Raw genomic sequence first — 26,893 nt, forward strand, 5'->3', positions numbered from 1 at the left:
TGCGCGCAGGCTTTCTCTAGTTGCGGCGTGCGGGCTTCTCATTGCGGTGGCTTCTCTTGCTGTGGAGCATGGGCTGTAGGCACGCGGGCTTCAGTAGTTGTGGCACACGGACTCAGTAGTTGTGGCTCATGGACTCTAGAGCACAGGCTCAGTAGTTGTGGCACACAGATTAAGTTGCTCTGCGGTATGTGGGATGTTCCCGGACCAGGGATCGAACCTGTGTCCCCTGCATTGGCAGGCGATTCCCAACCACTGTGCCACCAGGGAAACCCCTCAAGTTGATATCTTGATAAAACCTGATATTTCCCCAACTATTTACCATGAAAATATGATTCCCAGTTAAAATGATTCCTACGCAGTAGCCTTTTCCTGGTATCACTTGTTCTTTGAGAACTGGGACAATGTTTAGAAGTACATTCAAGGTGCAGAGGAAGGAAAACAGCAGGAAGACAAAGGCTTCCTGAAGGAGGAGGTGTCCACCTTTGGGCTTCGTCGACAAGCAAACTGAGGTGGCAAGAGGCAAATAGAGGAGTTGCTTCCCAAGGCAAGTAGCGAGGCAGCCTGGGCTTTAGTGTTACCTCTATGTGGGTTCAAATCCCTGTTCTGCCTCTACTTGCTGTGTGAATCAGGGCAAATTACTTAACTTCTGTGAGTCTTTGATTTCTCACCTAAAGATCACTACATGGAAAAAGATAGCAACACTAAAAATAATGAGGTAATAAAGACATCTAAGTTTTGTTTTCTCCTTCAAGAACTTGGGTATAGATAGCTTAAATATGATACGTGTATGGCTGTTAGCCAGAACTGGTGTCATCTTGGGCCCTTACAATTTCTCCTGTCCTTTCACTGACCCTACCCAGGACTGTACTGTGCAGTGAATCACTTCTCTGTTGTCAAGGGCTTTGTAGTTAATAGATATTGTTTAATAATCACTAGGACCAGGTGGCCTCTATGCTCCGTTAGTCCCCAAACAATAATGAAAACCTTCCCTGACATATTCTGGTGCTCATGAGACTAGTTAGCCTGTTCATAAGTCTTAGCTTAGGAATGCATGTCCCTTATCTAAGCACGTACCCCCCCCCAAACCCTAGGAAAACTATAAAATTGTTCCAAAGGCCCCTTGGTGGTATGGAGTGCAGCTGTGAATGCTTCCGGTTCGTTGTCTGCCTGATTCAGATCCCACCCTGTGAGTAAGTTACCCCATAATAAACTGATCCATTGATTATACGGAGCCACCAGCCGTATTTTTCAGTCTCAAGATGCCTTCTCAGTTTGGTGAGCACTGTTTCCTCCATCCTCCAGCAACACTGCTCCTGTTGGACAGCTTTAGCTCGTTTTGAAGATTTGGAATTAGGTGCTTCTCTGACTGGGGGTTGTTGCCAATAAAAACCTAGAGACACATCAACAAGTTATATCAGGAGGTCCACTCTTTTTATTATTATTATTATTTTTTAACATCTTCATTAGAGTATAATTGCTTTACAGTGATGTGTCAGTTTCTGCTGTATAACAAAGTGAATCAGTTATACATATACATATATCCCCATATCTCCTCCCTCTTGTGTCTCCCTCCCTCCCACCCTCCCTATCCCACCCTCCCTATCCCAGCCCTCTAGGTGGACACAAAGCACCGAGCTGATCTCCCTGTGCTATGAGGCTGCTCCCTACTAGCTATCTATTTTACGTTTGATAGTGTATGTATGTCCATTCCACTCTCTCACTTTGTCCCAGTTTACCCTTCCCCCTCCCCATATCCTCAAGTCCATGCTTTAGTAGGTCTGTGTCTTTATTCCCGTCTTGCCCCTAGGTTCTTCTGACAGGAGGTCCACTCTTGATGATTGAGAATAATTCTTCCTTTGCTATTATTTGCTTACTGCATCCTGGAAGGTCCATCTGAGAAGCATGAGGGTGGTGCAGTGATAGTGGCAGTGATGGTGGTGGCAGCACACCTCAAGGTTTGGGTGGGGGTGGGGCACAGGGACAAAAGAGTAATCGTAGTTGGAAAGTGCTACCAGACAATCCACAGAGAGCAAAGGCCATACTCTCTGATTAGGCAACAGGCAATCATTTTCAAATCCTTTAATTCAGAGAATTAAAAATGTCCTCAGACTACTCAGCTGTTAATAGGTAATTTACTGTGTAAGTAACACACTATATTGTTAAGTAAACTTAATGTTTACTTTTGAGGTAGGTGATACTATTCTTTTCTCCTCATTTTCCAGCTGAGGACACTTGAGGCTCAGAGAGGCTAAGTAATTTGGCCAAGGCCTTACAGCTAATGGAAGAGCTGGGATTATAATCCAGGTTGAATACTAGAGTTAGCACTTTGAACCAGTGCTCTCAGTTACGGATTAGTTAGTTGTATTTATTCTGATTGCCACAAAGACTGTCTGTGAAATAGGTGTTGGTGGACTGTCATTGTTCATTTGCAGAGCTGAGGTAATCTGAGGTAATTTATCAAGTTGGCAGAAGAAAAGAATGTGGGTAGAAGAGGAGAGACAAGGAACGTCAGCCAGTGAGGTCACTGTTCAGTCATCAAATATTTATTTTGCAGTCGTTTTATCAGGCAGTGTTTTAGCTGAACATGGTTCCTCTCAAGAACTCACCATTCATTAGGAGACAGAAAAAGAAAATTATACTATAGCAAGAACAGAACAATGAGAGAGTAGTACATGAGGCACAATCATTACGAAGGGGCAGTCAACTCTGCTTTGGGGAATCAGGGAAGGCGTCACAGAGGGTGAAGATCAAGCTCTCTCTAGAAAGACAGTCAGGTATGGATTCGACGGGCTGGAAGAGGCAACACCTTGTGCCAAAGTGAGGAGGTACAGCACAGTCCGTAGTCTGGTAGTACTAGATGGCAGGGTTTGAAGTGGAGGGGTAGCTGCAGGACAGGATTCTGGTGACCTAGGCAAAGGGACTCAGGTCCTGAAGAGTCTCCTCTTCCAGGCTAAGGAATTTATTATCTCTAATCAAGGGACAAACTTTGAAGGGCTTTTACATTGGAAAGCAACGTGTCAGCTCTGGATCCTTTCTGGTTGCCCTTTCCTATACACTCCCCATCATCTTTGCTTTGCTCCGTGGCTTAGGAGGCTCGCCTCCTAACACATCAGTTGGTGTATTGGTAACCTAGGATTGCCATAGCAAAGTACCACAGAGTGGGTGGCTTATTCTTTCACAGTTCTGGAGGCTAGGAGTCCGGAATTGTTGGCAGGGTTGCTCCCTCTGGAGCTTTTGAGGGAGAATCTGATCTGTGCCTCTCTCTTACCTTCCAGTGTTTGCTTGCTTGGCGATCCTTAGATGCATCACTCCAATCTCTGCCTGTCTTCACGTGGCATTCTCCACTGTGACTGTGTCTCTGTGTGTCTTATCCTCTTTTTATAAGGATCCTCTTTTTATATTGGATCTAGCTCACCCTACTTCAGTATGATCTCATCTTAACTTATATACATTTGCAAGGATCCTACTTCCAAGTAAGGTCACATTCACAGGTACCAGGGGTTACGACTTGAATATATCTTTTGGTGTGTGGGGGGGTGCAATTAAATCCACAATAGTCGGTAACCTTGCCCTCTAAATTTTGGTTGGGTTAGGCCACTGGGGAGCACGGGCAGCGGGATGGAAGAGCCTAAGATTCGGCAATTAATTTCCCTAGTACTTTTGGAGTCACCATGGACTGCCTTCATTGGTCAGCTGGAGGTCATAGTTCTTGAGAGGTGGCCCTCTGTACATAATCTCTCTCTCTCTCTCTCCCTCTCTCTTATTCATAATTGTTTTCTCCCCTTTCCTCATTAGGCCTACGGATGGTAGAAGCACCTCATTGTTACTAGTCTGGCAGAATTTCATTCTACTTATGATTTCCCTGCACTCTGCCCAAACCACTTGACATAATCTTTATATTAAATTACCTAATTTGAGTTCTATCTTATTCCTGCCAGGATCTTGATAGAAACAATGACAACATTTTTTATTTTAGAATAATTGCTTAGGTAAAGGAGCCAAAAAAAAAAGGGGATACTGAGACTAGAGAGAAAGATAGTACAATAATTCAGATAAGAGATGATTAGACCTAACCTTGGATGATAACAGTTATGATGGAGAAGAGAAGTGAAAAACACAAGATATTTGGGAATAGAATTAATATGACTTGGTACAACCCTCATAACCAAGCAGATTTATCCTCGCCAAATACTTACTAAGTAAGGAGAAATTCTGTCCCATAGTTTTTCTGGCACCAATTTCAAAAAAAAGTGAAGATTTACAGATCAGTAGAAGGGAGGCGAGCAGGATAGGTGCCCCCCAAGCTTTCAAATAACGTGACATGGAGGCAGGCTTGGAGGAATCGGGAACTATTCGAGTTTTTAAGGGTTTCAGTGTCCTGTCCCACTGGGTCAGGATGGCATTTCTGGCTCCATCCCATTTTCCAGGGCCCATCAGGCGATACTGGTAAGGAGTACATGGTCCAAAGAAAACTTCCCAAGCTAGTCTGGGATCCTTGAGGAACAGAAGTGGGACATTGGGCTTCGTGCCTATGCAGGCAGCAAGTTCATCCATGTAGGAAATGTAGTCAAGTTTGTCTCCACTGGTATCTTTCATCAAACCCCTGATAGGAAAGAAGATGGATCACTTTTGATTTTCAAGTTATGAGTTACCCCACCTCCCACCATTTTGTTTCTTTCTATTGGAGTCAAACCATGTCAGGAATGTTTTTCTGTGTTGAAGAGAAAAAAATAAGAGGAGTTTATTTGCATAGGGTATTTGTGAGCATAATTAATTTTGTTAAAGGAGATGGTAGAAGGAGGCAATTGGAAGAGGAGATTTAAATAATGTTTTAGGTTCTTGAATTTGATAGGAGGATAAAATCAGATCAGTTCAAATATCTTATTTGTTGAATAAATAAACATGATAAGAAAGCATCACATATATAGCTACCTAAATTATTTTTATTGATGTTAATTGTGAGTTGAGAGGACCATAATTGGCGTAGCAGTACTGAACATGATACAGATATAAGTACAGTTGACCCTTGAACAACGAGGGAGTTGGGTGCACCAACCCACCATGTAGTTGAAAATCCACATGAAACTTTTGATTCCCCTCAAACTTAACTACTAATAAATTATTAGTAGTTAACTGGAGGCCATACTGACAGCATAAACAGTAGATTAACACATATTTTGTATGTTGTATGATTCTACACTGTATTCATATAAAAGAGTGAGTAAGCTAGAGAAAAGAAAATGTTATTAAGAAAATCATAAGGAAGAGAAAATATATTTACAGTACTGTACTGTACTCATCAATACCATGAGTTTATGTCATCTGTTTATAAGACGAATTGTCTATTGGTAACTATATCAATATTGTCTTATATGATACAAAATACTGTAGATGTTGTTTGTATCCCAAACACTAGACATCAAAAATGAAAAGATAATGTGAAAGAGAAATTCATATTTATTTACAAGTATAATGAATCATACATTGATAATGAAGAAGCAGCAGCAATGTGATTATTTCATGGAACCCTAGCCTATATACTAATGAATGAATCATTATAAAATTTTTATGGTATACAGCATTACAGTCATATTCATAGTACAGTATTGGAAACATTGTTACATTAAAAAAACCCACTTACCTGTGATGACAGGCTGATAGACAGTTTCTCCAAATATGAGAGAAAGAGGCATACTGTACAGTAACGTAATTCTTTGAAAGCAAAGTTAGAAAATAGTAAGAAAACTAACACATTATTAATTTTATATTACTGTAAATATCACTCACTTTATACCTATGTAAGGATGGGCTATCCACTTCAGTACAAGTCTTACACATGATGTTCTACATGACAGATACTTAAGCAACGATGACGATGGTGACACAAAAACTTCTCATACAATTCTTGCCGTGCAGTTTTTAGATTTTCACATGAAGACAGACGCACAAACACAACAGATAAATCTATTGCCAGTAGGGCATGATGATTATTTACTATTCATTAAGGGGAAGTGGGTCATCATAAAGGTCTTCATCGTCATCTCCACATTGAGTGGGCTGAGGAGGCAGAGGAAGAGGAAGCTTGGTCCTGCTGTCTCGGGGGTGGCAGAGGCAGAAGAGGTGGAGGAGATGAAGGGGAGGCTGAAGAGGCAGGTACATGTAGTGTGACTTTATGGAAACACACTGTAATTTCTGTCTGACTTTTTTGCTTTTTCATTTCTCTAAAAATGTTTCTATAAGGTACCAATTCTTCTTCCATCATTTGCTTTGGTTTTAGTGCCTGTATCATAGAAGGGGCCATGTTATAAAATAAGTCAAAATCAGTCTTAAATAATTGGAGCCCTTCTGCCAGATTGTCTAATGTCACTTTGTTTTCTGGCACTGCTTCTTCTATGTCTTCTTCCTCATCATCTTGCACTGGTTCAGAAGCACTCATCTCCATCAAGTTGTCTTCTGTTAATTCCTCTGGTATGGTTTCTATTAGCTCGTGTGTGTGTGTGTGTGTGTGTGTGTGTGTGTGTGTGTGTGTGTGTGTGTGTGTGTGTGTGTGTGTGTGTGTGGCCGTGCTGTGCGTGACATGCAGGGTCTTAGTTCCCAGACCAGGGATCGAACCTTTGCCCTCTGTAGTGGAAGCACAGAGTCCTAACCATTGGATGGCCAGGGAATTCCCTCTGTTAAGCTTTTTTTTTTTTTTTTTTGCCTGTGTTGGGTCTTCCTCTAGTTGCGGCGAGCGGGGGCTACTCTTCATTGCGGTGTGTAGGCTTCTCATTACGGTGGCTTCTCTTGTTGTGGAGCACGGGCTCTAGGTATGCGGGCTTCAGTAGTTGTGGCACGTGGGCTCAGTAGTTGTGGCTCGTGAGCTCTAGAGCGGAGGCTCAGTAGTTCTGGCAGACGGGTTTAGTTGCTCTGCAGCATGTGGCACCTTCCTGGACCAGAGCTCGAACCAGTGTCCCCTGCATTGGTGGTTGATTCTTAACCACTGTGCCACCAGGGAAGCCCTCTCTCTATTAGCTCCTGAATTTCTCCAAGATCTTTATCTTGAAACCCTTCACCCCCTGCTTTTTATTTTTTTTTTTTTTTGCCATATCTACAATCTCTTTCATGGTTTTCTTAATTGGCTCTGTCATAAATCCTGTGAAGTCACGCGCAAGATCTGGACACAGTCTTCTCCAGCAGGAATTTATTGTTTCAGGCTTGATGGCTTTCACGGCTTTTCATATAACAACAATGGCATCTTCAATGGTGTAATCCTTCCAGACTTTCCCGATGTTCTCTTTTCTTCCATAGCACTGACAATTCCTTCCATAGAGCACTTCAGCGCTTTGTTTTAAAATCATGGGTTCTGGGTGGCCAGGGGCATTATCCAATATCAAAAGAACTTTAAAAGACAGTCCCTTACTGGCAAGGAACTTCCTGATTTTAGGGACAAGGCATGGAAGGAACCAATCCAGAAAAAGGGTTCTCATTGTCCAGGCCTTCTTGTTGTACACCCAAAAGACTGGCAGCTGGTATTTATCTTTTCCCTTCAAGGCTTGAGGTTAGCAGCTTTATAGATAAGGCAGTCCTAATCATAAACCTGACTGCATTTACACACAACAGTAGAGTTAGCCTACGCCTTCCTGCCTTAAATTCTGGTGCTTAGTTCTCTTCTTTACTAATAAATGTCCTTTGTGGCCTTTTTTTCCCCTTTAGAATAGGGCACTTTTGTTTGCATTAAACACCTGTTCAAGCAGGTATCCTTTTCTTAATGGTGTCTTGGAACTTTGTCTGCTGCCTCTTGGTCAGCAGAAGCTGCTCCTCCCATTATCTTGACATTTAAAAAAAAATTAATCAATTAATTAATTAATTTTTGGCTCCATTGGGTCTTCGTTGCTGCGCACGGGCTTTCTCTAGTTAACGGTGAGTGGGGGCTACTCTTCGTTGTGCTGTGCGGGCTTCTTATTGCAGTGGTTTCTCGTTGCAGAGCACAGGCCCTAGGCGTGCAGGCTTCAGTAGTTGTGGCACGTGGGCTCAGTAGTTGTGGCTCACGGGCTCTAGAGCGCAGGCTCAGTAGTTGTGGCGCGTGGGCTTAGTAGCTCCGTGGCATGTGGGATCTTCCCGGACCAGGGCTTGAACCCGTGTCCCCTGCATTGGCAGGTGGATTCTTAACCACTGCGCCATGAGAGGAGTCCCTATCTTGACATTTCAAAAGACAAATCTCTTTCTAAAGTTATCAAACCATCCTTCTCTGGCATTACAATCTTCCTCACTTTTCTTTTGCTTTAAGTTGTTGTGTAATGACTTCACTTTTTCTCAAGTCATGTTAGTCTATAACTATGCCTTTCTTATAGTAATTCTGCACACATATAAAAGCTGCATTTTCAATACAAGATAAAAAGGTATTTCACAAAAAGTGCAAGGTTTTCATGCCTGCTGGCATAGCTACAGCGATGGCTTCACAAATTTTCTTTTTTAAAATAACAGTCCTTATGCTGGATTCATTTATCTTGAAAAGACAGGCAACTGCAGCTAGCAAACCTCAATCTATTGTACATATCAACTTTTTCTTGTAATGTCATGACTTTTTTCTCCTCCTTGGGAGCATTTCTAGCATCACTAGTGACACTTTTGTATGGGTCCTGTGGTATTATTCAAGGTTTACTAAACACGACGGAAAATACGTGATAACTGCAAGAGATCACTTTTTACTGAGACACGAAATTTACTGGAGAGATGAACTGCTCTTGCAGAGATGATTAGCATCACATGACATATTAAGCTGATAGTTGATACACCTGAGCTGATCACAATAGCAACAGGAGGTGGCTATGAAGTTATTGCAGTAGTACAGTATATACTACAGTTAAGTTTCTGCTGTTACGATTTAATACTGCATCATTTATTTACATTTATTTACATTTCTCTTGATTGTGAATGGTGCCATGCATGGTCTGTGTTTATGTGTGCAAGTTTTGATAAATTTTAAAATAGATTTTTGTATATTTGATGGTAGTAAATAATAAAATAGACTAGTATCTGATACATATATTTTGCGCATTCATAACATACCTAAATTTTCTTAATTTTTTCAGTATTTCTAGGCTTTGTGATTCATCTGTGAGTTTTTTCAAATTGTCACAAACCTCCCCCAATTTTTCCAATATATTGAAAAAATTCTACGCGTAAGTGGACCCACGCAGTTCAAACCTGTGTTGTTCAAGGGTCAACTGTATAGTGTATATGAAGGCTCTGTTCCCACTTATTTCTGTTGTTAGTAAACCTTCATGATGTGCCAATGTCATTCTTTCAATTATTCATTCTTTCCTTCAATTAATCAATCAGTCTTAAGTGTGTATCACATGACAGGCACCATCCTAGGTGCTGGGAGTTCAACAGTGAGTAAAACAAAGTCCTTGCTATCAAGGAACTTACATTCTAACAGGGAAAATCATCAGGCTGTAGAAAAAAAACCCCAGCCAAATAGATATAGAATATATCAAGCGGTAATAGGAATTATGAAGAAATATAAAGGAGGGTAAAGGGGAAGAGGCAATGATGAGACTGAGTGGTTTGCCATTTTATACAGTGTTCTCAGCGAAGGCTTCTCTCTTATTAGGTGATATTTGAGCAGAGTGAACCTACAGGTACGGGGTGGGGGCAGAACATTCCAGGCAGAGGGAACAGTAAGTGCAAAGGTTCTGAGGGGGCTATGCTTGGCATGTTGGAAGAGCAGGGAGCTGTCTGGAGTGACTGGAGCAGTATGGGTGAGGTGGGAGAACGGGAGGCAATGAGGGCATAGAGGTAGCTGGTTGCCTATAGGGGTGCAGAGCTGCAGGGAAGTTTCTGGGAGTGAAATGGGAAGCAGAGGGTTTTCAACAGAAGAGCAATGTTAGCATTGGTCACTCTTGTGCAACGTCAAGGTTAGACTGTAGAATAGCAGACGGGAGGTACAGAGACCAGATAAGAGGTGACAGCAAGTGTCCTGGTGAGAGATGATAGTGGCCTGTTCTGGGGTGGTAGCAGCCAGGGTCGTGAGAAGGGTCTGGATTCTGAATTTATTTGAAGGTAAGAGTTGACAGTATTTGCTGAGGATGTGAGAGAAAAAGAGGAAAAAAAGATCATTCCAAAGTTTTTGACTGTTCAACTGGAATAAGTAGCCATTGACTGAGAAGGGGAAAGTCTCAGAGCAGCCCATGTGCAGGTGGAGGTCGAGGGTTAGTTTTTAGACATATTAAATTTCAAACACCTATTACATATCTAAGTGGAGCTATCTAGAGGGGGTTGGATTAAGAGTTGGAGTTCCGAGGAGAGATTTGGGCTAGAGATCCAAGTTTGGGAGCCATGAGTGTGTGATGGCATTTAAAGCCACAGGCCTGGTGAGGCCACCTAGGAGTGAGTGTTAATAGAAGTGAGAAGAGGTCTGAGGATTAAGGCTGGGGTTCACCACTTTTCAGGAGTGAGGAAGAGGAGACACCTGTAAATGCCTAGAAAGAGCAGCCTGAGAAGTAGGAGGAGAACAAAGAGAACAGGGCTTTGAGGGCAAGTGAACAAAGGGTTGCCATCTGTCCTGGGCCAGACTCAGTGGAGTGACCTGGTCCCTCCATTGGACACATCTAAGGCCACAAATCTAGTTGGTGGAAAAGTAGGGACTGAAAACATATTCTTCTGACTCATAATGCAATTATTTCCATCCTACCACATTGCTTCTCTAGGAATGGCTTTTATATTGAAAATCTTTTTTTTTTTTGTAATGGAATATATTGGTAGCAGGCTATATTTCATACCTTTCTATGAGCTGCTCCTTTTTCGTAGCCTCAGCCATCAATTTTTGAGATGGAGGTATCTTACAGAGTCCTGTAAGGAAAGTCAGAAACAACAGTAAAGTCACATGTGCCTCTTCCGTTGAGTTCTCCTCCCCCTGATTTCTGGCCCCCCACTGCTCCAACCTCAAAACATGTGGTCATCAAAGCTTAGAATGGAATTAGAGTGCAGAGGGTAATTTTTTGGAGGTAAATTCCTCCTCTGAATTCACTTAAGCAGGGTACTGTACTGCTGGAATTGTGAGGACAGACGCCCCGTGGCTGAGCCTGCACTGCACTGGTCATCAGGACCTGCCCCTCTTCATCTGCTTGCACTTTACATATATTGACATATAATATTATTTACATTATATTGTATATATACCTCCACATTATATTTGTGTGTGTGCATTAAAACTATTAGCTGGTTAACTGTAAACACTTAAAATGACCCCATTCTTATAACCCTGCTTTGGTATGTCTTCATTTTGTTACATGGGGAGGCTCAGGCATGGAAGGGGCCAGGCAGTCTCTCAATCTCACAAAGGCTCTGTCTGCTTGAGCTGTTGTGAGGATGTGCTTGTTCTCAATAATCCACCTAGACACGGACAGTCTCTCTTTTCTGGCCAGTCCTGCCCTTGTCAGTTGCCAAGTTGCTGACCCCAGGGTGTGGGGTTACTAACCTACATGAGAAAGGTCTGACTTAGCTCTGTAGTATACTTGCCACTAGGATCATTTTATCCTGTATAAAGCTGGAAAGACTTCACTTGGTGGTTCCCAGACTGCCTCTTGGAGGCTTTCTGGAGAGGCTTGCAATCACTGCTATGGTGTGATCTAATCAAGTTTTGTTTTCTCAGCTCTGTCATTCCTTTTTTTTTTTTTCTGAACGGGGGAGGGGGAAGGGCTGAGCTCTGTCATTCTGATAAGCATTTTTGAGCTCATTATAAAATACCTAAAAAATCCAGGTACTTAAGAGTCTTCTGTGTTGTTTTTGTTTTGGGATTGTCTTTTTTTTTTATTGAACATAACATGAGATCTGCCCTCTTAACAAAATTTCTGGTGTGTAATACAGTATTGTTAAGTATAGTCACTGTGCTGTACAGCAGATCTGTAGAGCATATTCATCTAGCATAACTGAAACTTTATACTCATCAAACAACAACTCCCCATTCCCCTTCCCGCAGTCCCTGCTAACCACCTTTCTACTCTCTGCTTCTATGAGCTTGACTATTTCAGATTCCTCATATAAGTGGGATCATGCAGCATTTGTCCTTCTGTGACTTATTTCATTTAGCATAATGTTCTCCAGATTCATCTATGTTGTCACAGATGGCAGGATTTTTTTTTTAAGGTTGAGTAATATTTCATTGTCTGTATATTCTTTACCCATTTATTCACTGATGGACAGTTAAGTTGTTTCCATATCTTGACTATTGGGAACAATGCTTCCATGAATATGGCAGTGCAGATATCTCCTTATGATGCTGACTTCAATTCTTTTGGATATATACCTAGGAGTGAGACGGCTGGGTCATATGGTACTTCTAATTTTAATTTCTTAGCCACCTCCATACTATATTCCATAGTGGCTGCACTGTTGCATTCCCACAAATAGTGTAGAAGGGTTCCAATTTTTCCACATTCTTGTCAACACAGGTTATCTTTTGTTTTTTTGATAATAGCCATTCTTATAGGTATGAGGCGATATTTCATTGTGGCTTTTTTAAAAAATTAGTTACCTATTTTGTACATATTAATGTATATATGTCAATCTCAGTCTCCCAATTCATCCTACCCCCTGCCCCCACTTTCTCCCCTTGGTGTCCATAAGTTTGTTCTCTACATCTGTGTCTCAATTTCTGCCTTGCAAACTGGTTCATCTGTACCATTTTTCTAGGTTTCACATATATGCGTTAATATACAATATTTGTTTTTCTCTTTCTGACTTACTTCACTCTGTATGACAGTCTCTAGATTCATCCACGTCTCTACAAATGATCCAATTTCGTTCCGGTTTATGACTAATATTCCATTGTATATATGTACCACATCTTCTTTATCTATTCTTCTGTCGCCAGGTATTTAGGTTGCTTCCATGACCTGGCTATTGTAAATAGTGCTGCAATGAACATTGGGGTGCATGTGTCTTTTTGAAATATGGTTTTCTCTGGGTATATGCCCAGTAGTGGGATTACTGGGTCATATGGTAATTCTATTTTTAGTTTTTTAAGGAACCTCCATACTGTTCTCCATGGAGGCTGTATCAATTTACATTCCCACCAACAGTGCAAGAGGGTTCCTTTTCTCCACACCCTCTCTAGCATTTGTTGTTCGTAGATTTTCTATGATGCCCATTCTGACTGGTGTGAGGTGATATACCTCATTGTAATTTTGATTTGCATTTCTCTAATAATTAGTGATGTTGAGCAGCTTTTCATGTACCTCTTGGCCATCTGTATGTCTTCTTTGGAGACATGTCTATTTAGGTCTTCTGCCCGTTTTTTGATTGGGTTGTTTGTTTTTTTAATATTGAGGTGCATGAGCTGTTTATATATCTTGGAGACTAATCCTTTGTTGATTTGTTTGCAAATATTTTCTCCCATTCTGAGGGTTGTCTTTTCATCTTGTTTGTAGTTTCCTTTGCTGTGCGAAAAGTTTTAAGTTTCATTAGGTCCCATTTGTTTATTTTTGTTTTTATTTCCATTACTCTAGGAGGTGGGTCAGAAAAGATCTTGCTGTGATTTATGTCACAGAGTGTTCTTCCTGTTTTCCTCTAAGATTTGTATAGTGTCTGGTCTTACATTTAGGTCTCTAATCCATTTTGAGTTTGCTTTTGTGTATGGTGTTAGGGAGTGTTCAAATTTCATTCTTTTCCATGTAGCTGTCCAGTTTTCCCAGCACCACTTATTGAAGAGACTGTCTTTTCTCCATTGTATATCCTTGCCTCCTTTGTCATAGATTAGTTGACCACAGGTGCATGGCTTTATCTCTGGGCTTTCTATCCTGTTCCATTGATCTACATTTCTGTTTTTGTGCCAGTACCATTTTGTCTTGATTACTGTAGCTTTGTAGTATAGTCTGAAGTCAGGGAGTCTGATTCCTCCAGCTCCGTTTTTTTCCCTCAAGACTGCTTTGGCTATTCGGGGTCCTTTGTGTCACCGTACAAATTTTAAGATTTTTTGTTCTAGTTCTCTAAAAGATGCCCCTGGTAATTTAATAGGGATTGCATTGAATCTGTAGATTGCATTGAGTAGTATAGCCATTTTCAAAATATTGATTCTTCCAATCCAAGAATGTGGTATATCTCTCCATCTGTTTGTGTCATCTTTGATTTCTTTAATCAGTGTCTTATAGTTTTCTGAGTACAGGGCTTTTACGTCCTTAGGTAGGTTTATTCATAGGTAGTTCATTCTTTTTGTTGCAATGGTGAATGGGATTTTTCCTTAATTTCTATTTCTGGTATTTCGTTGTTAGTGTCTAGGAATGCAAGACATTTCTGTGCATTAATTTTGTATCCTGCAACTTTACCAAATTCATTGATTAGCTCTAGTAGTTTTCTGGTGGCATCTTTAGGATTCTCTATGTATAGTATCATGTCATCTGCAAACAGTGACAGTTTTACTTCTTCTTTTCCAATTTGTATTCCTTTTATTTCTTTTTCTTCTCTGATTGCCATGGCTAGGACTTCCAAAACTATGTTGAATAAGAGTGGTGAGAGTGGACATCCTTGTCTTGTTCCTGATCTTAGAGGAAATGTTTTCAGCTTTTCACCATTGAGAATGATGTTTGCTGTGGGTTTGTCATACATGGCCTTTATTATGTTGAGATAGGTTCCCTCTATGCCCACTTTCTGGAGAGTTTTTATCATAAATGGGTGTTGAATTTTGTCAAAAGCTTTTTCTGCATCTATTGAGACGATCATGTTGTTTTTATTCTTCAATTTGTTAATATGGTGTATCACATTGATTGATTGGCGTATATTGAAGAATCCTTGCATCCCTGGGATTAATCCCACTTGATCATGGTGTATGATCCTTGTAATGTGTTGTTGGATTCTGTTTGCTAGTATTTTGTTGAGGATTTTTGCATCTATATTCATCATTGATATTGGTCTATAATTTTCTTTTTTTGTAGTATCTTTGTCTGGTTTTGGTATCAGGGTGATGGTGGCCTCGCAGAGTGAGTTTGGGAGTGCTCCTTCCTCTGCAATTTTTGGGAAGGGTTTGAGAAGGATGGGTGTTAACTCTTCTCTAAATGTTTGGTAGAATTCACCTGTGTAGCCATCGGGTCCTGGACTTTTGTTTGTTGGAAGATTTTTAATCACAGTTTCAATTTCATTACTTGGGATTGGTCTGTTCATATTTTCTATTTCTTCCTGGTTCAGTCTTGGAAGGTTATACCTTTCTAAGAATTTGTCCATTTCTTCCAGGTTGTCCATTTTATTGGTATAGTGTTGCTTGTAGTAATCTCTTATGATGCTTTGTATTTCTGCGGTGTCCGTTGTAACTTTTCCTTTTTCATTTCTAATTTTATTGATTTGAGTCCTCTCCCTCTTTTTCTTGATGAGCCTGGCTAATAGTTTATCAATTTTGTTTATCTTCTCAAAGAACCAGCTTTTAGTTTTATTGATCTTTGCTATTGTTTTAATATAATTGGAAAATGCTGTGAAAGCACTTTAATTAGCCTTAAGTAAACATTTGTAATAATTTAATCACAAATGCCATGGAATTTTTTCTGTAATACAAATAAATGAGATTTCCTAATCACCTTCTCCTCCCTTCCACTCCTCACCCTCCCAGTTAAAATATCATGTTTGTCAATTTAGGAGAACATTTTAAAGTATGGTTGATATCTAATACATTTTTACAGTGTGACAGAAATCAATATTACCTAATATTGTGTTATATGCTATTTATTAATTATTGGTGATTGTTTCTATTCATTAAGGGTATAATTCTGCTAAAGGACAGCTGGTTGGCTCAACTGTGATTGCTGTTTATATTTTTACAAATGCAATAATACAGTTACAAATGGAATTCTTTAAAATGCTTATGAATCTAAAACTTGCCCTACTTTACAGAGGTATGATAATAATAGCAATAGTAAGAACAACAGCTATAAGTTAATGAGCATTTACTCTGTGCCAAGAACTGTGCTAATTGCTTTGTAGACGTTATTCATTTTACAAAACCTTTGTGAAACAGGTTTTATTCTCATTTTACAGAAAAAGGGACTGAGATTTAAAGAGGTCCTTGCAAAGCTAATGAGTTGGGATTGGACCCCAGTAGCCCTGACTCTATCACCTCTGCTCTTAGAGTGATAACTGATAGCAATCTGTGTCCAGTGTCTACAGTGTTTTTATGGGCATTGCTTAAAAGTCACTATCTCCTTAGACCTCAACTTTATTCACAGCGTATATTATTTCAGTGTCTTTCTTAGGAAGCAATATAAAACTCTACTGATAGTCATAAATGGAAAGACTTAGGAGTAAATGGACTAAACTAGACTTGATTTGACTAGAGTAGTATAAAACAGGATCCTGAAGCTTCTAATATTTTCAGTTACTCTGAGAAATGTGATTTTATTTTGTTGTCCAAATTTATTCTATCCACAGAGTCAAAGCCTCTTTTTCCACTCAGTCACATTAATGACATAAGCACACCCACCATAATATTACACATATATAAAATTAATTCTTCACTAAAATTTTTTTGGATGTTTTATGTTACTTTAACTCACATTTGTTTGATTTTAGCTAAATCTCAGGGGACTGGTTTCAAGACTCATTTGTTCACATAGGGCTTTAAATAGAGTCCAGGTACCTTTGAATACTCTTGTGGCCCATCGTGCTTGGAGCTCCGTGCCTGCTAAGATGGATCCTGTAAGGCTGATGAAGCCAATCATAGCCAGTGTTGTCCTCTCTAGGTTTGAGGGAAAGACCAGCTTATACAGGAATGTCTTCTTTGTACAAAGGCTTTTGAGAGGTTCTTCCAGAAAGGGAAAAGAAAAGGTGTATCCTGTAGTGAAGATCACAACATCGATGTTTTCTTCCACTGTCCCGTCTTCAAAGAGAGCAGAGGTTTCTGTAAACTCCTTCACGCTGGTTTTCATAGTGACTGTCCCACAGAGGATACAGGTTGGCAGCTCATCATTCACAATTGTTTTTGGTTTTTTCCTTTGACACAGAGGAGAAAATTATTCACTGTGGTTATATTTATAAGACACTCAGCAAATGATTTATTTAGTCAATTCAAAATATCTGCCACGTCAAGGGAGTAAATTGACCAATGTCTAATTCAGAGCTGTCTATCTGACTTACTGTTTCTATAACATCTTTTGTTTTCCTGCTCCCAGTAGAAGGCATGTAGAAAATGACTAAACCTACTCTTTCCTGTGGGGTTTAAAATTCTCTGTCTCTTGGGTCTAATTTCTGGAGCAATGTCAGGATCAAGTACACAACAATCCATTTGATAGTCAGTTTTGGGTCCACATCACCCAGGCCTCAAAGGATTGGCATTTGGCAAAGAGGAAATTACAAAAAAATTTTTGGATTAAAAAAATTGAATCTACTGATAGATTTTCATAATAAATATTTTCATTATGAACATCATTCTACCTAATTGCAGCAGACATAATGTCTATAAAATTTACATATTGAATCATTCGTTGTTATTAATTTTCTTCGTAAGTTGAAAGCCATCTTACCCAAGAAAAAATATTTGGGTCATGCATATAATAAAAATCACATTTAATGACTTTACATGCATTTCAGTTTTCCTTTTCCTTGCCAATGTGTAGCTCTATATAGATGTGTATTAAAATATATAACTCTAGGAATTTCTATTGGAAATTCATACCTCTAATCATTCAGGCAGAGTAGACATTTATTAAAGGTTAGTGAGAGCTGGCCATCTGCACTCACTGTTGCTGCAAATATTCTATTTGTGGATGGCAGCCATCCTGTGAACCCTCAAGGCCAATTTAAATTTCGTAATCTTCAAACTGGAAATAAAGTTTCCGTCCTTCATTTTCTTCTAGCCTCATCAATTACTATTTTGCTACCAGACAGAGAGTACTCCTGTTTCAAGAACTTCTGTGGTACTGATAGACATTGTCTTAAAAGAATAAGCTTGGATAAACAAAGGCAATGTCACAATTATTGAACATTTTGAGTTCTGAATAAAATAGAATGAGAAATATTGATTAAATAACTTTACCATTAAATAAAAATATAAGTACCCCTTAGTAATATTTAGTCCATAATTCGTATGATCAAATCTTTTATTCAAGCCCCTCTCTCGACTCCACTTTAGTACACATGAAGGCAGAACTTGTGCAGTAAAATTGTGGCGTCTTGTATCCATCATATTAAATGGGTAGCCCCCATTTGAAGAGCGGCTGACGACCCAGGTACCCGTTCTAGTACTGAGAAGAACCTAAAAAGTAAGGCAAGAAGGATAAATACATGCGCATCAGTTTTGTAGTATTTTTCTTCAATATGTTTCAAACGATTTATAACATTCTGGTCTTATAACAACAGAGGACTGGTGAAGTTGTACCTAGATCTCCAAATGACTAGGTGTTCCCCCGCTGTCATTATTTTCATAAATCACTTTGACCTGACCTATGTATCGGTTAAGTATTTTCATCATGTTTAAAGTAAAGAATTATAGTACTAGCAGACATGTGCTATTGAGCTGGCAATGTTTTACATGTAAATAATATAGGATTTAAAGTGAGGTTTTGAGCAAGCAATTTTAACTAAATTAAATAAAAATCTATTATTTCTAAATCTAATCATTGTCCTATAATTTATGATAAAGTGGAATAGATTTCTAATTTGTGGATCTATGCTTGGAATTTCTAAAATCATTATGCATACTTCTTGGGCAAAGTAACGGGTGCTTTTACCTCAAAACGAAGTACAAATCTGACTCCTAATTGAAAACTTGGAGATGTTCAGAAAACAACCTCCCCTTTCTCTTTTTACATGGATTTTCTTTCCAGAATTACAGAGAGAGAGTGTGAAAGAAAGACAGTTGGCATGGGTAGAACAATTTGCTCATTTGATCTTGTTCCAGGGGTACCTCTGAAAAATACTTAGTGGTCTGGCATTCACACAATTTTCTTAGACCCTTCTTGGACATCTCTTGGACATCTTTTCAGTTCTGTAAAGCGTGTGTTATGAGAGGCTTTAGGGATTTTCAAGATTTTTTTTTCACTTACCCTGTGTCCACATAATTTAGCGATTGGCCGGTGTGTTTTATAATCTTGAATACCACTCTCCAGATACCAGAAATGATGCTGGGGGTGGGAGTGCAGATTCAGAGATGGTGTACCTGAGCTGCGGTTCGACTGAGCTCCACTGCAATGTCCCCTCCAGTGTTCCCAAGACCGATCACTAAGACACGTTTGTCCTGAAAGCCTGTTGGGATCTTGTACTCTTGACTGTGCAGGATCTGGCCTTTAAACTTATGGATTCCTGAAGGGACAGAGGGATCAGAAATATCTAGAGTTGTAACTCCTTCGTTGGCAGGCATAGGGTCTGTGGGAAAAGGCAAGTCCCAGAAATATGGCAGCCCTTTGTTCTTGCTCCCAATTGCAGGCAGTAGAACCAGTATATCATCCCCTATCCCACTGGATGCTGTAAGCTCAGATACTGATTTAGTATAACATGCCTTGTTAAAAACATAGGAGAACTTATATTTCATGCGTGTTCCGTTTTAAAGCAATTACTTAGGGAAATCAAGCTTACTGCACACAATAATAAGAAACATCTCATGCATGACCTGAACATCCTAGACAAGAAGTAGACTGTTGATGCATGTTATTTTACCCAATAGATATATTCTATCAAAAATGTGATTTATGTATATAACATGCTTACAAATTGAATTAAGAAATTTTCCTTTTTACAAAAAGAAATTGTGTGGCATGTTCTCATGTAAATAAAGTAATTATTCTTGTGGTTTAGGCTTGTTACTTCATGCTTATTTTACTTTGTGTCTTATTATACGCTTAATGTCTTATTATACTGTATGCTTATTTATACTTTATTCTTTTGTTATTTATATTTGTATTTCTGACTGATCTTTCAAGCTCCTAACACTCTGTCAATGGAAGTATCACTATTACGATATTGATATACTATATATGAAAAGGGCTACCAAATATTTCTCCTCTTGATTTTTTTTTTGGTAATTATCTCCTTGGCATATATAACAGACATAAACCATGGATTCATATAAACTAGGAATGGTAGTAACAGTGGAAGCAGAGCTATTTACAGTGGTGGCTGTGTCACTGGCAAAGTCCATTAACAATTCCCTGGAAATAAAAGTAGAAACTGGGTAATAAAGTCTAACCTTTTTCTTTTCCTTTGTACTTAGTCTAGTTTCACCTGCTCATAGGATACCATGTGAAGAGGCCTTGTACCCAGCATTTCAGACCAGAGTTCCTAGTGTGAAATGGCTGTGCCTGACACTTCAGCTCAGCAGACCATGTGCAGAAGTGCATTCAGGAAATGCCTCTGAATCTATACTACCACCCACCCTGAGTCTTTGGAAGGGAGTGCCAGATAGATGAAGAATGATGGGGCCAGGGGGCTGCTAAGCTGGCACACCAATTGACCCCTAGGAGCCCCAGCCTAATATTGGACATGGGGGGAAAGCCTGTTGAATTCTTAGTTGACACTCATGCCACTTACTCAGTTCTGAACACCAGATCAGGTAAACTCAGTCACAAGAGTTGTAAAATTATGGGGGTCTCAGGGAAGGTCCAAGAACGAGCATTCATAGAACCATCAGAATGTAAACTGGACAAACATAGGCTCACCCATTCCTTCCTGCATGTTCCCGAGTGCCCCGTACCTCTGCTAGGAAGAGATATCTTGGGAGCTACTATACACCTAATGGGAGACAAATTGGAGACTGGTGTCCCCTTAGACAAAGGGCACAAGATGATAATGTTAATGGCTGAGGACAAACCTCCCCAGACAGAGCAAGTTGATCTCCCTGGAATAAATGCCAAGGTCTGGGCCCAGGGATGGATGGGATGAGCTGTAGGAGCCAGTCCCATGATAGTCCATCTAAAATCTGTACATACATGGCCCAATAGAAAACAGTACCCACTCTGCTGGGAGGTCTTGTTGGAAACTGCCTGTGTCACAGGGCCTAACTGACCAGGGCCTTATTAGACCATGTCAGTCAGCCTGTAATACCTCCATTCCCCCTGTAAAGAAACCCAATGGGAAATACCAGATGGTACAGGACCTCAGGGCAGTCAATGAAGCCACTGAAGATATACACCCAGTAGTGTCTAATCCTACACCCTGCTGGCCGCTCTACTGTCCACCAGGACCTGGGACTCTGTATCAGATTTAAAAGATGTCTTCCTCTGTATTCCATTAACCACAGAGCCACAAGAAAGTTTTGCTTTTGCGTGGCAGGACCCAAACATGCAACAAAAACAACAATACTGCTGGACAGTCCTGCCTCAAGGGTTCAAAAATTCTCCCACCATCTTTGGGGAAACTTTAGCTAAAGACCTAAAATATCTACATCTGGAGGAGGGAACCCTCCTCAAGTATGTAGACGAAATTCTGATTGCCAGCCTTACTAAGGAGGCCTCTGACAAAAATACTATAACCACCCTGAACAACCTAGCAGATAAAGGATATACGGTATCCAAGAAAAAGGTTCAAACACCACAAACTAGGGTGACCTACCTAGGCTTCGTTCTCACAGAAGGCAAGAGAAGCATACCCCAGGAAAGGAAAGAAGTCATTTGCTGCCTCACCCCTCCTGAAACTAAAAGACCGCTTAGGGGTTTCCTGGGGATGGCCAGGTTTTGCCACATCTGGATCCCTAACTATGGTTTAATAGCTGGGACTCTGTATGAAAAGTTGAAAAGAAAAGATAATGATCCTTTTGAATGGAATTCAGAATGTGAAGGGGCCTTTGAAGAACTGAAAAAGCAGTTACTTCAGACTCCTCTCCTGGCCCTCCAAAATTTAGCTAAACCCTTTGACCTTTATATTCATAAAAGAAAGGGAATCGCCCTTGGGGTATTAGCTCAAAAAATGGGACCCCTTACTCAGGTGGTTGCTTATTTCTCCAAACAATTAGATCAAACTACTAAGGGATGGCCTTCTTGTCTAACAGCAATAGCAGTTACTACAACCCTGCTAAAGGAGGCTGAAAAGTTAACATTTGGTCAGCCAATCACTATACGGACTCCACACCGGGTTCAGGCTTCAGTTAAGTTGTAAGGGAACAGAATGCCTAACCCCCAGAAAGTCGATTCAAGTTCAGGCTATGCCTTTAGACAACCCAGTTGTTACCATAAAAAAACTGTCACAGGCTAAATCCTGCTACCCTGCTACCCACAGAAATAGGGCCCTTGGAGCATGATTATATAGAAGCCATAGACACGATCTATTCCAGTCGCCTTGACCTAGGAAGTGACCTCTCCCAAACACTGAAGAGGAATGATTCACAGATGGGAGCAGTTTTATGAGAGAAGGAAAAAGGCTGGCAGGATAGGCAGTGACCTCCCAGACCTAAGTCATAGAAGCAAGAAGCCTACCCCCAGGGACTTCTGTCCAAAAGGCCTAGTTGATAGTTTTCACCTGAGTCTTAGACAGGGAAGATTTTACACAGATATTTACACAGATTCCCAGGATATGCCATCCTTCACACACAGGGCTACCTGGAAGGAAAGAAGTATGCCTGCTGTGGAGAATAAACAGGTGAAACATGGCTTAAAAATACTGAAGCTCTTAGAAGCAGTACAGCTTCCAAAAAAGGTGAGTGATTCATTGTAGGGGTCACCAAGAGAAGGATGCAGAGGTAATAAAGGGAAATGACAAGGCCAATGCAACTGCTGAAAGGGCAGCCCTAGAACCAGTAACTTGGCAACTACCCCTCATACCTCAAAGGCCAGATCCATCCAATTGTTCCTCAATCTGCACAGAGGAAGAATTAAACAGAGCCTGAAAATGGGGCTTCGACAGAGATCTAGGAGGCCATGGGTGGCTAGTTAGTGAACACGGGCAATACTTCTTCACCCAAACTGCAGCTTGTCAAGCCATCAGGGAGGCTCATCAAGGAACTCACTACAGGTATATAATTGGCTAGTTGAGGTCATGGTAACTCCTGGCATGAAAAGTATAATCAGTCGGATAGTTGAGACATGCCCCATCTGCACAATGAACAACTCCAACACCAGACCCCCTAGAGGCCCCCAGGTGAGGCCCATTCAGACCAGAGGGACATATCCTGGGGAAGATTAGCAGACATTTTACTGGCATGGCGAGAGTACCTGGCAATTTCAGGTATCTCTTGGTGCTAGTAGACTCTTTTTCTGGGTGTATAGAAACGTTACTAAAAGAAATAATTCCCAGGTTTGGGCTTCCAGGGTCCCTACAAAGTAATAATGGTCCAGCATTTGTGTCTCAAGTGATGAAGGGGATAACGGGCACTGTGGGTGGACTTTGCACTCAGCCTAGAGACCTCAGTTGTTGGGGAGAGTAGAAAGCTCCAATCAGACTTTGAAATGGGCCTTAGCCAAGCTATGTCCAGAAACTCAAGAAGACTGGATGAAGTTGCTTCCAGTTGCCCTGCTCCGCATGTGATTAGCCCCAAGGGATAAGTGAAAGTTAAGTGCATTTGAACTCATCTATGGTACAGCCACTACCCGAGCCCGAGAGAAGGGACGCCTTAACTTGAAATGGAACAACTCAAGTGTGCCCTCCAGGGAGGAGAAACTATGAAAGCTTTCATGGAATATGGTAACCAGGTGCTGCCTGCATCCACCAACCTGGCCCTCCACCCATTCTGGCCAGGAGACTGGGGACACCTAAAAACCTGGAAAACCAGCAGCCTGCAAGACCAGCTCAGTCCTAAGAGGAACGGACCCCACTCGGTGACCCTAACCACCTACTCTGCCCTGACGTTGCAGGGATCGCTCTGTGGGCACATCACCCTTGAGTGAAGAGGACCCTAAACGCTACCTCTGGAGAGACAACCTGGGGCCATGGACCCCCCCTGACTCATGTGAACCTCTCTCTGACCTGAAGCTTTTCTTCCAAAAAAACAACAAAGTGTGACCAGGGATACTTAGGCCACTGCAGTGAGCCTCCATATCAGGGCACGTTTGCCTACAGGCAAAAGACCTAGATACCTGCATTTTTAGGAAAAACTTGCTCTTGCTAATATTTGGACCATGTATCTTAAATTATCTGGTGTCCTTTGTCTCCAAAGGGTTAGATAAATGATGGTCGCTCAGCAATACGAACAGTTAGTGTTGAGGCCTGGTGACCATCAAATGCATCTAAAAGGCATCTGGGAAGAAGTCTGGTCCTCTTCCAGGGGGGTACAAAAGATGGACCTGCGCCCCCTAGCGCCCCTCAAGAATGAGGAGAAGGACAAAAGAGAGGAGGGATTTGTCACCAGCAGAGCCTAGTCTGGGTAATAAGATAAAGTTTAACCTTTTTGTCTTTTCCTTTGTGCTTAGTCTAGTGTCACTTGCTCACAGGGTTCTGCGTGCAGAGGCCTCGCTTCTGGCCCTTCAGACCTGAGTTCCTAGTGTGAAACGGCTGCGCTGATGCCTCAGCTCAGGGGAGTGTGCAGAAGCGCAGTACGTGACCCTCAGTTGAAGGTGGTGGCGGTGATGGGCTGTGTGCAGAGTCTCTGGGTCCAAACTTCGATCTGGAGTGTGAGCCTGTGCCTGTCTCTGCCCCCTCCCTGCTGACAGAACCCTGCAAAGCAGCCCCACCACGTCCTGGGGGTCGCCTGCTCTAGAGCCAGGTCTCGCACCTGTCCACTCTCTGATCAAAGAATAAAGCTTTCCTCTGCTTCTGAACCAAATTTGGCCTCTTGGCTTGAACAGCACCGGGCAGGAGGACCCTCGTTGGGGACCAGCTCGAAAGGGTCGGTGGTAACAGCTTCAGCAATGAGAGGTGGCAGAGGAAATAAACAGCGATGGGGCCAGCCACCTTCAGACCCTGTGACCTGTGAGATGAAGCACTGACAATGAATCGGAAAGGGAGGCGCTTCACTTTAGAGGGTTCCTCAGCCTCTCACCCCAATGCTTCAAGTACTTTTGCAATTTTAATGTAAAAAGATGAAACTGTCTCCTGGAACCTATCATTCTCCTACCAGACAGTCACTGATTCATTCATTTACTCAATAACATTTATTGAAGAGCTACTATATATAACACAATGTTTTAATAGGAGTCTTTGCCTGCTGAGGCCCCCAAAGCTGAAAACTAAATGCACTAAATATGGCAACAAATAGTTGCCACATTCCTAGGGAGGTGCTAAACCCACTAGGCAGAATTTGCAAAGAAGGTGTATGCAGACCGGTTTTGTGATCCTTTGCCTCTCACTTTCAGGGATTGAAGTCAAAGTGGCCAGAGGTTGGAAATTGGAGACTTTCAGGAAAGGATTTTAAAGTGCTGTTGCATTTTTTGTCTCCTTGACACGAAGCAATATTCAAGGGGCTTCTGGGAGACCCCTGCGAGACCTCGACCCTTGGAGTCTATGGAGCACAGAGACTGGTGTGTGACCCACGCTTGAAAGGCTGTGACTGGAACTGCCTGCAAGGCGTGGCTGCACCAGTAGCAAGTTTTTCATCTACTACTGATGACAGTGTGGAATACATGTCTCATGTGGACCAGATGAAAGCCATGTAGGAGAGAGCCTGTCTGATGCCAATTTAAAGGCACTTTGCACAAGGTAGCCATCTGGACTGGCAACGAGACCTTAATAGATAGTCTATGGAAATGACCTGGGGAGGAGCTAGGGTTTAGGGACTTGTAAAGTGGCCAGTCTGAGAGTGCTTGGTCTGTAGCAACAGGGGCTGCACGGAACGATCCCTAGTCATGGGGCGTCTCTCTGGAGGAGAGCCTAGGAAAGCACCCCCCAAAGCATGGATCTTAAACACCCCCAAGGCCTGAGAGAACTAGCACCTGGTTGGTGCCAGTGAAGAAAGACTTTTCCTGCCCCCTTACTTCTTCTTGTCCTTGCCCTGACTCCAATTCTGGAAGGGCCAGAGACTGCAGCTGGTGAGTGAAAGGTTTGGAGGAGGAACTGGCAGAGGAAGAGAGCAGCCAAGCGCACCATCTCTTCTCACTGCTGCTGTCAGCACAAAGCAGGAGCCGGCTGGGGGAGGGGAGAAGCTTCATCATTACAGGTAATTGCCAGTTTTTACTATTACACGAGACAGAACATTTCAGCTATAAAAATGAGAAGTTGGGGGACTTCCCTGGCAGTCCGGACAGTGGTTAGGACTCTCTGCTTCCACTGCAGGGGGCACAGGTTCCATCCCTGGTCAGGGAACTAAGATCCTACATGCTGCATGGCATGGCCAAAAAAAAAAAAAAAAAAGATGACAGAGGGGGACTTTTCATTATTTGAGAGTGAGCAGAAAAGCGGTGGGAATGGCCTGAAATTGCAACCAAGGGCAGGAGAAGGACAAGCCCCACAGATGAGACCTGCAGGGACATTACAAGAAAAAGTACAGTTGGTTAATAACTCTATATTACATGACCTGTACTTTCAACATTGTATAGCCCAAGGCACTGTTTCAGGTTTTAGGTTTAGGAGATGTGAGAATAAAAGGCAGTCTCTACCCTTAAAGAGTTCATCCTCGAGTGAGAAATAGGTAATCAGACAAGAGCTAACTAACGCTTATTCAGACCTTACTAGCAAGTCCTAGACATTCTTCTAAGGATTTTATACATATTAATTAATTTAAACCTCACAACAACCCCATAGGGTGAACAATATTATGATGCAATTTTACTAATGCTGAGAGTGGAGGCACAGAGAGATTAAGCAACTTGCCCAAGCCCATACAGTAAGTAGCAGAGCCAGACGGGAAGTCAGGTCATCTGACTCTGGGCTCAGCTGTCAAGCATGATACTATGCTGCCCCCCAGAACAGGAGGTGTTACGATGCCTTCAGTGGGGCATCAGCCTAGACTGAGTCAAGGAAGTCATCCTGGAGGAGGTGATTTTTTTTTTTTTCCAAAGAATGACATTAGAAAGATGATTAGGAATTTGAAAAGCGAAGCCCTAAGAGGGTTTCAAGAAGGGGGAAGAACACGTGC

General features: G+C 41.5%; 1 protein-coding gene across 1 annotated transcript in view; it reads right to left on the reverse strand.

The window, feature by feature from the left end:
• Nucleotides 1-2,521: 2,521 nt before the first annotated feature.
• The window catches only part of FMO4 (flavin containing dimethylaniline monoxygenase 4), a 34,040-nt gene continuing 9,668 nt past the window's right edge, over nt 2,522-26,893 (reverse strand). The window contains 6 exon segments of the mRNA XM_019918376.2: nt 2,522-4,247; nt 4,249-4,603; nt 10,764-10,833; nt 16,601-16,953; nt 18,018-18,214; nt 19,118-19,260. Of these exon segments, the coding sequence (XP_019773935.2) occupies nt 4,176-4,247; nt 4,249-4,603; nt 10,764-10,833; nt 16,601-16,953; nt 18,018-18,214; nt 19,118-19,260 (1,190 nt within the window). The 3' untranslated portion in view covers nt 2,522-4,175.

The sequence above is a fragment of the Tursiops truncatus genome, chromosome 1 (genome assembly GCF_011762595.2).
Source record: "Tursiops truncatus isolate mTurTru1 chromosome 1, mTurTru1.mat.Y, whole genome shotgun sequence".
NCBI lineage: Eukaryota > Metazoa > Chordata > Mammalia > Artiodactyla > Delphinidae > Tursiops > Tursiops truncatus.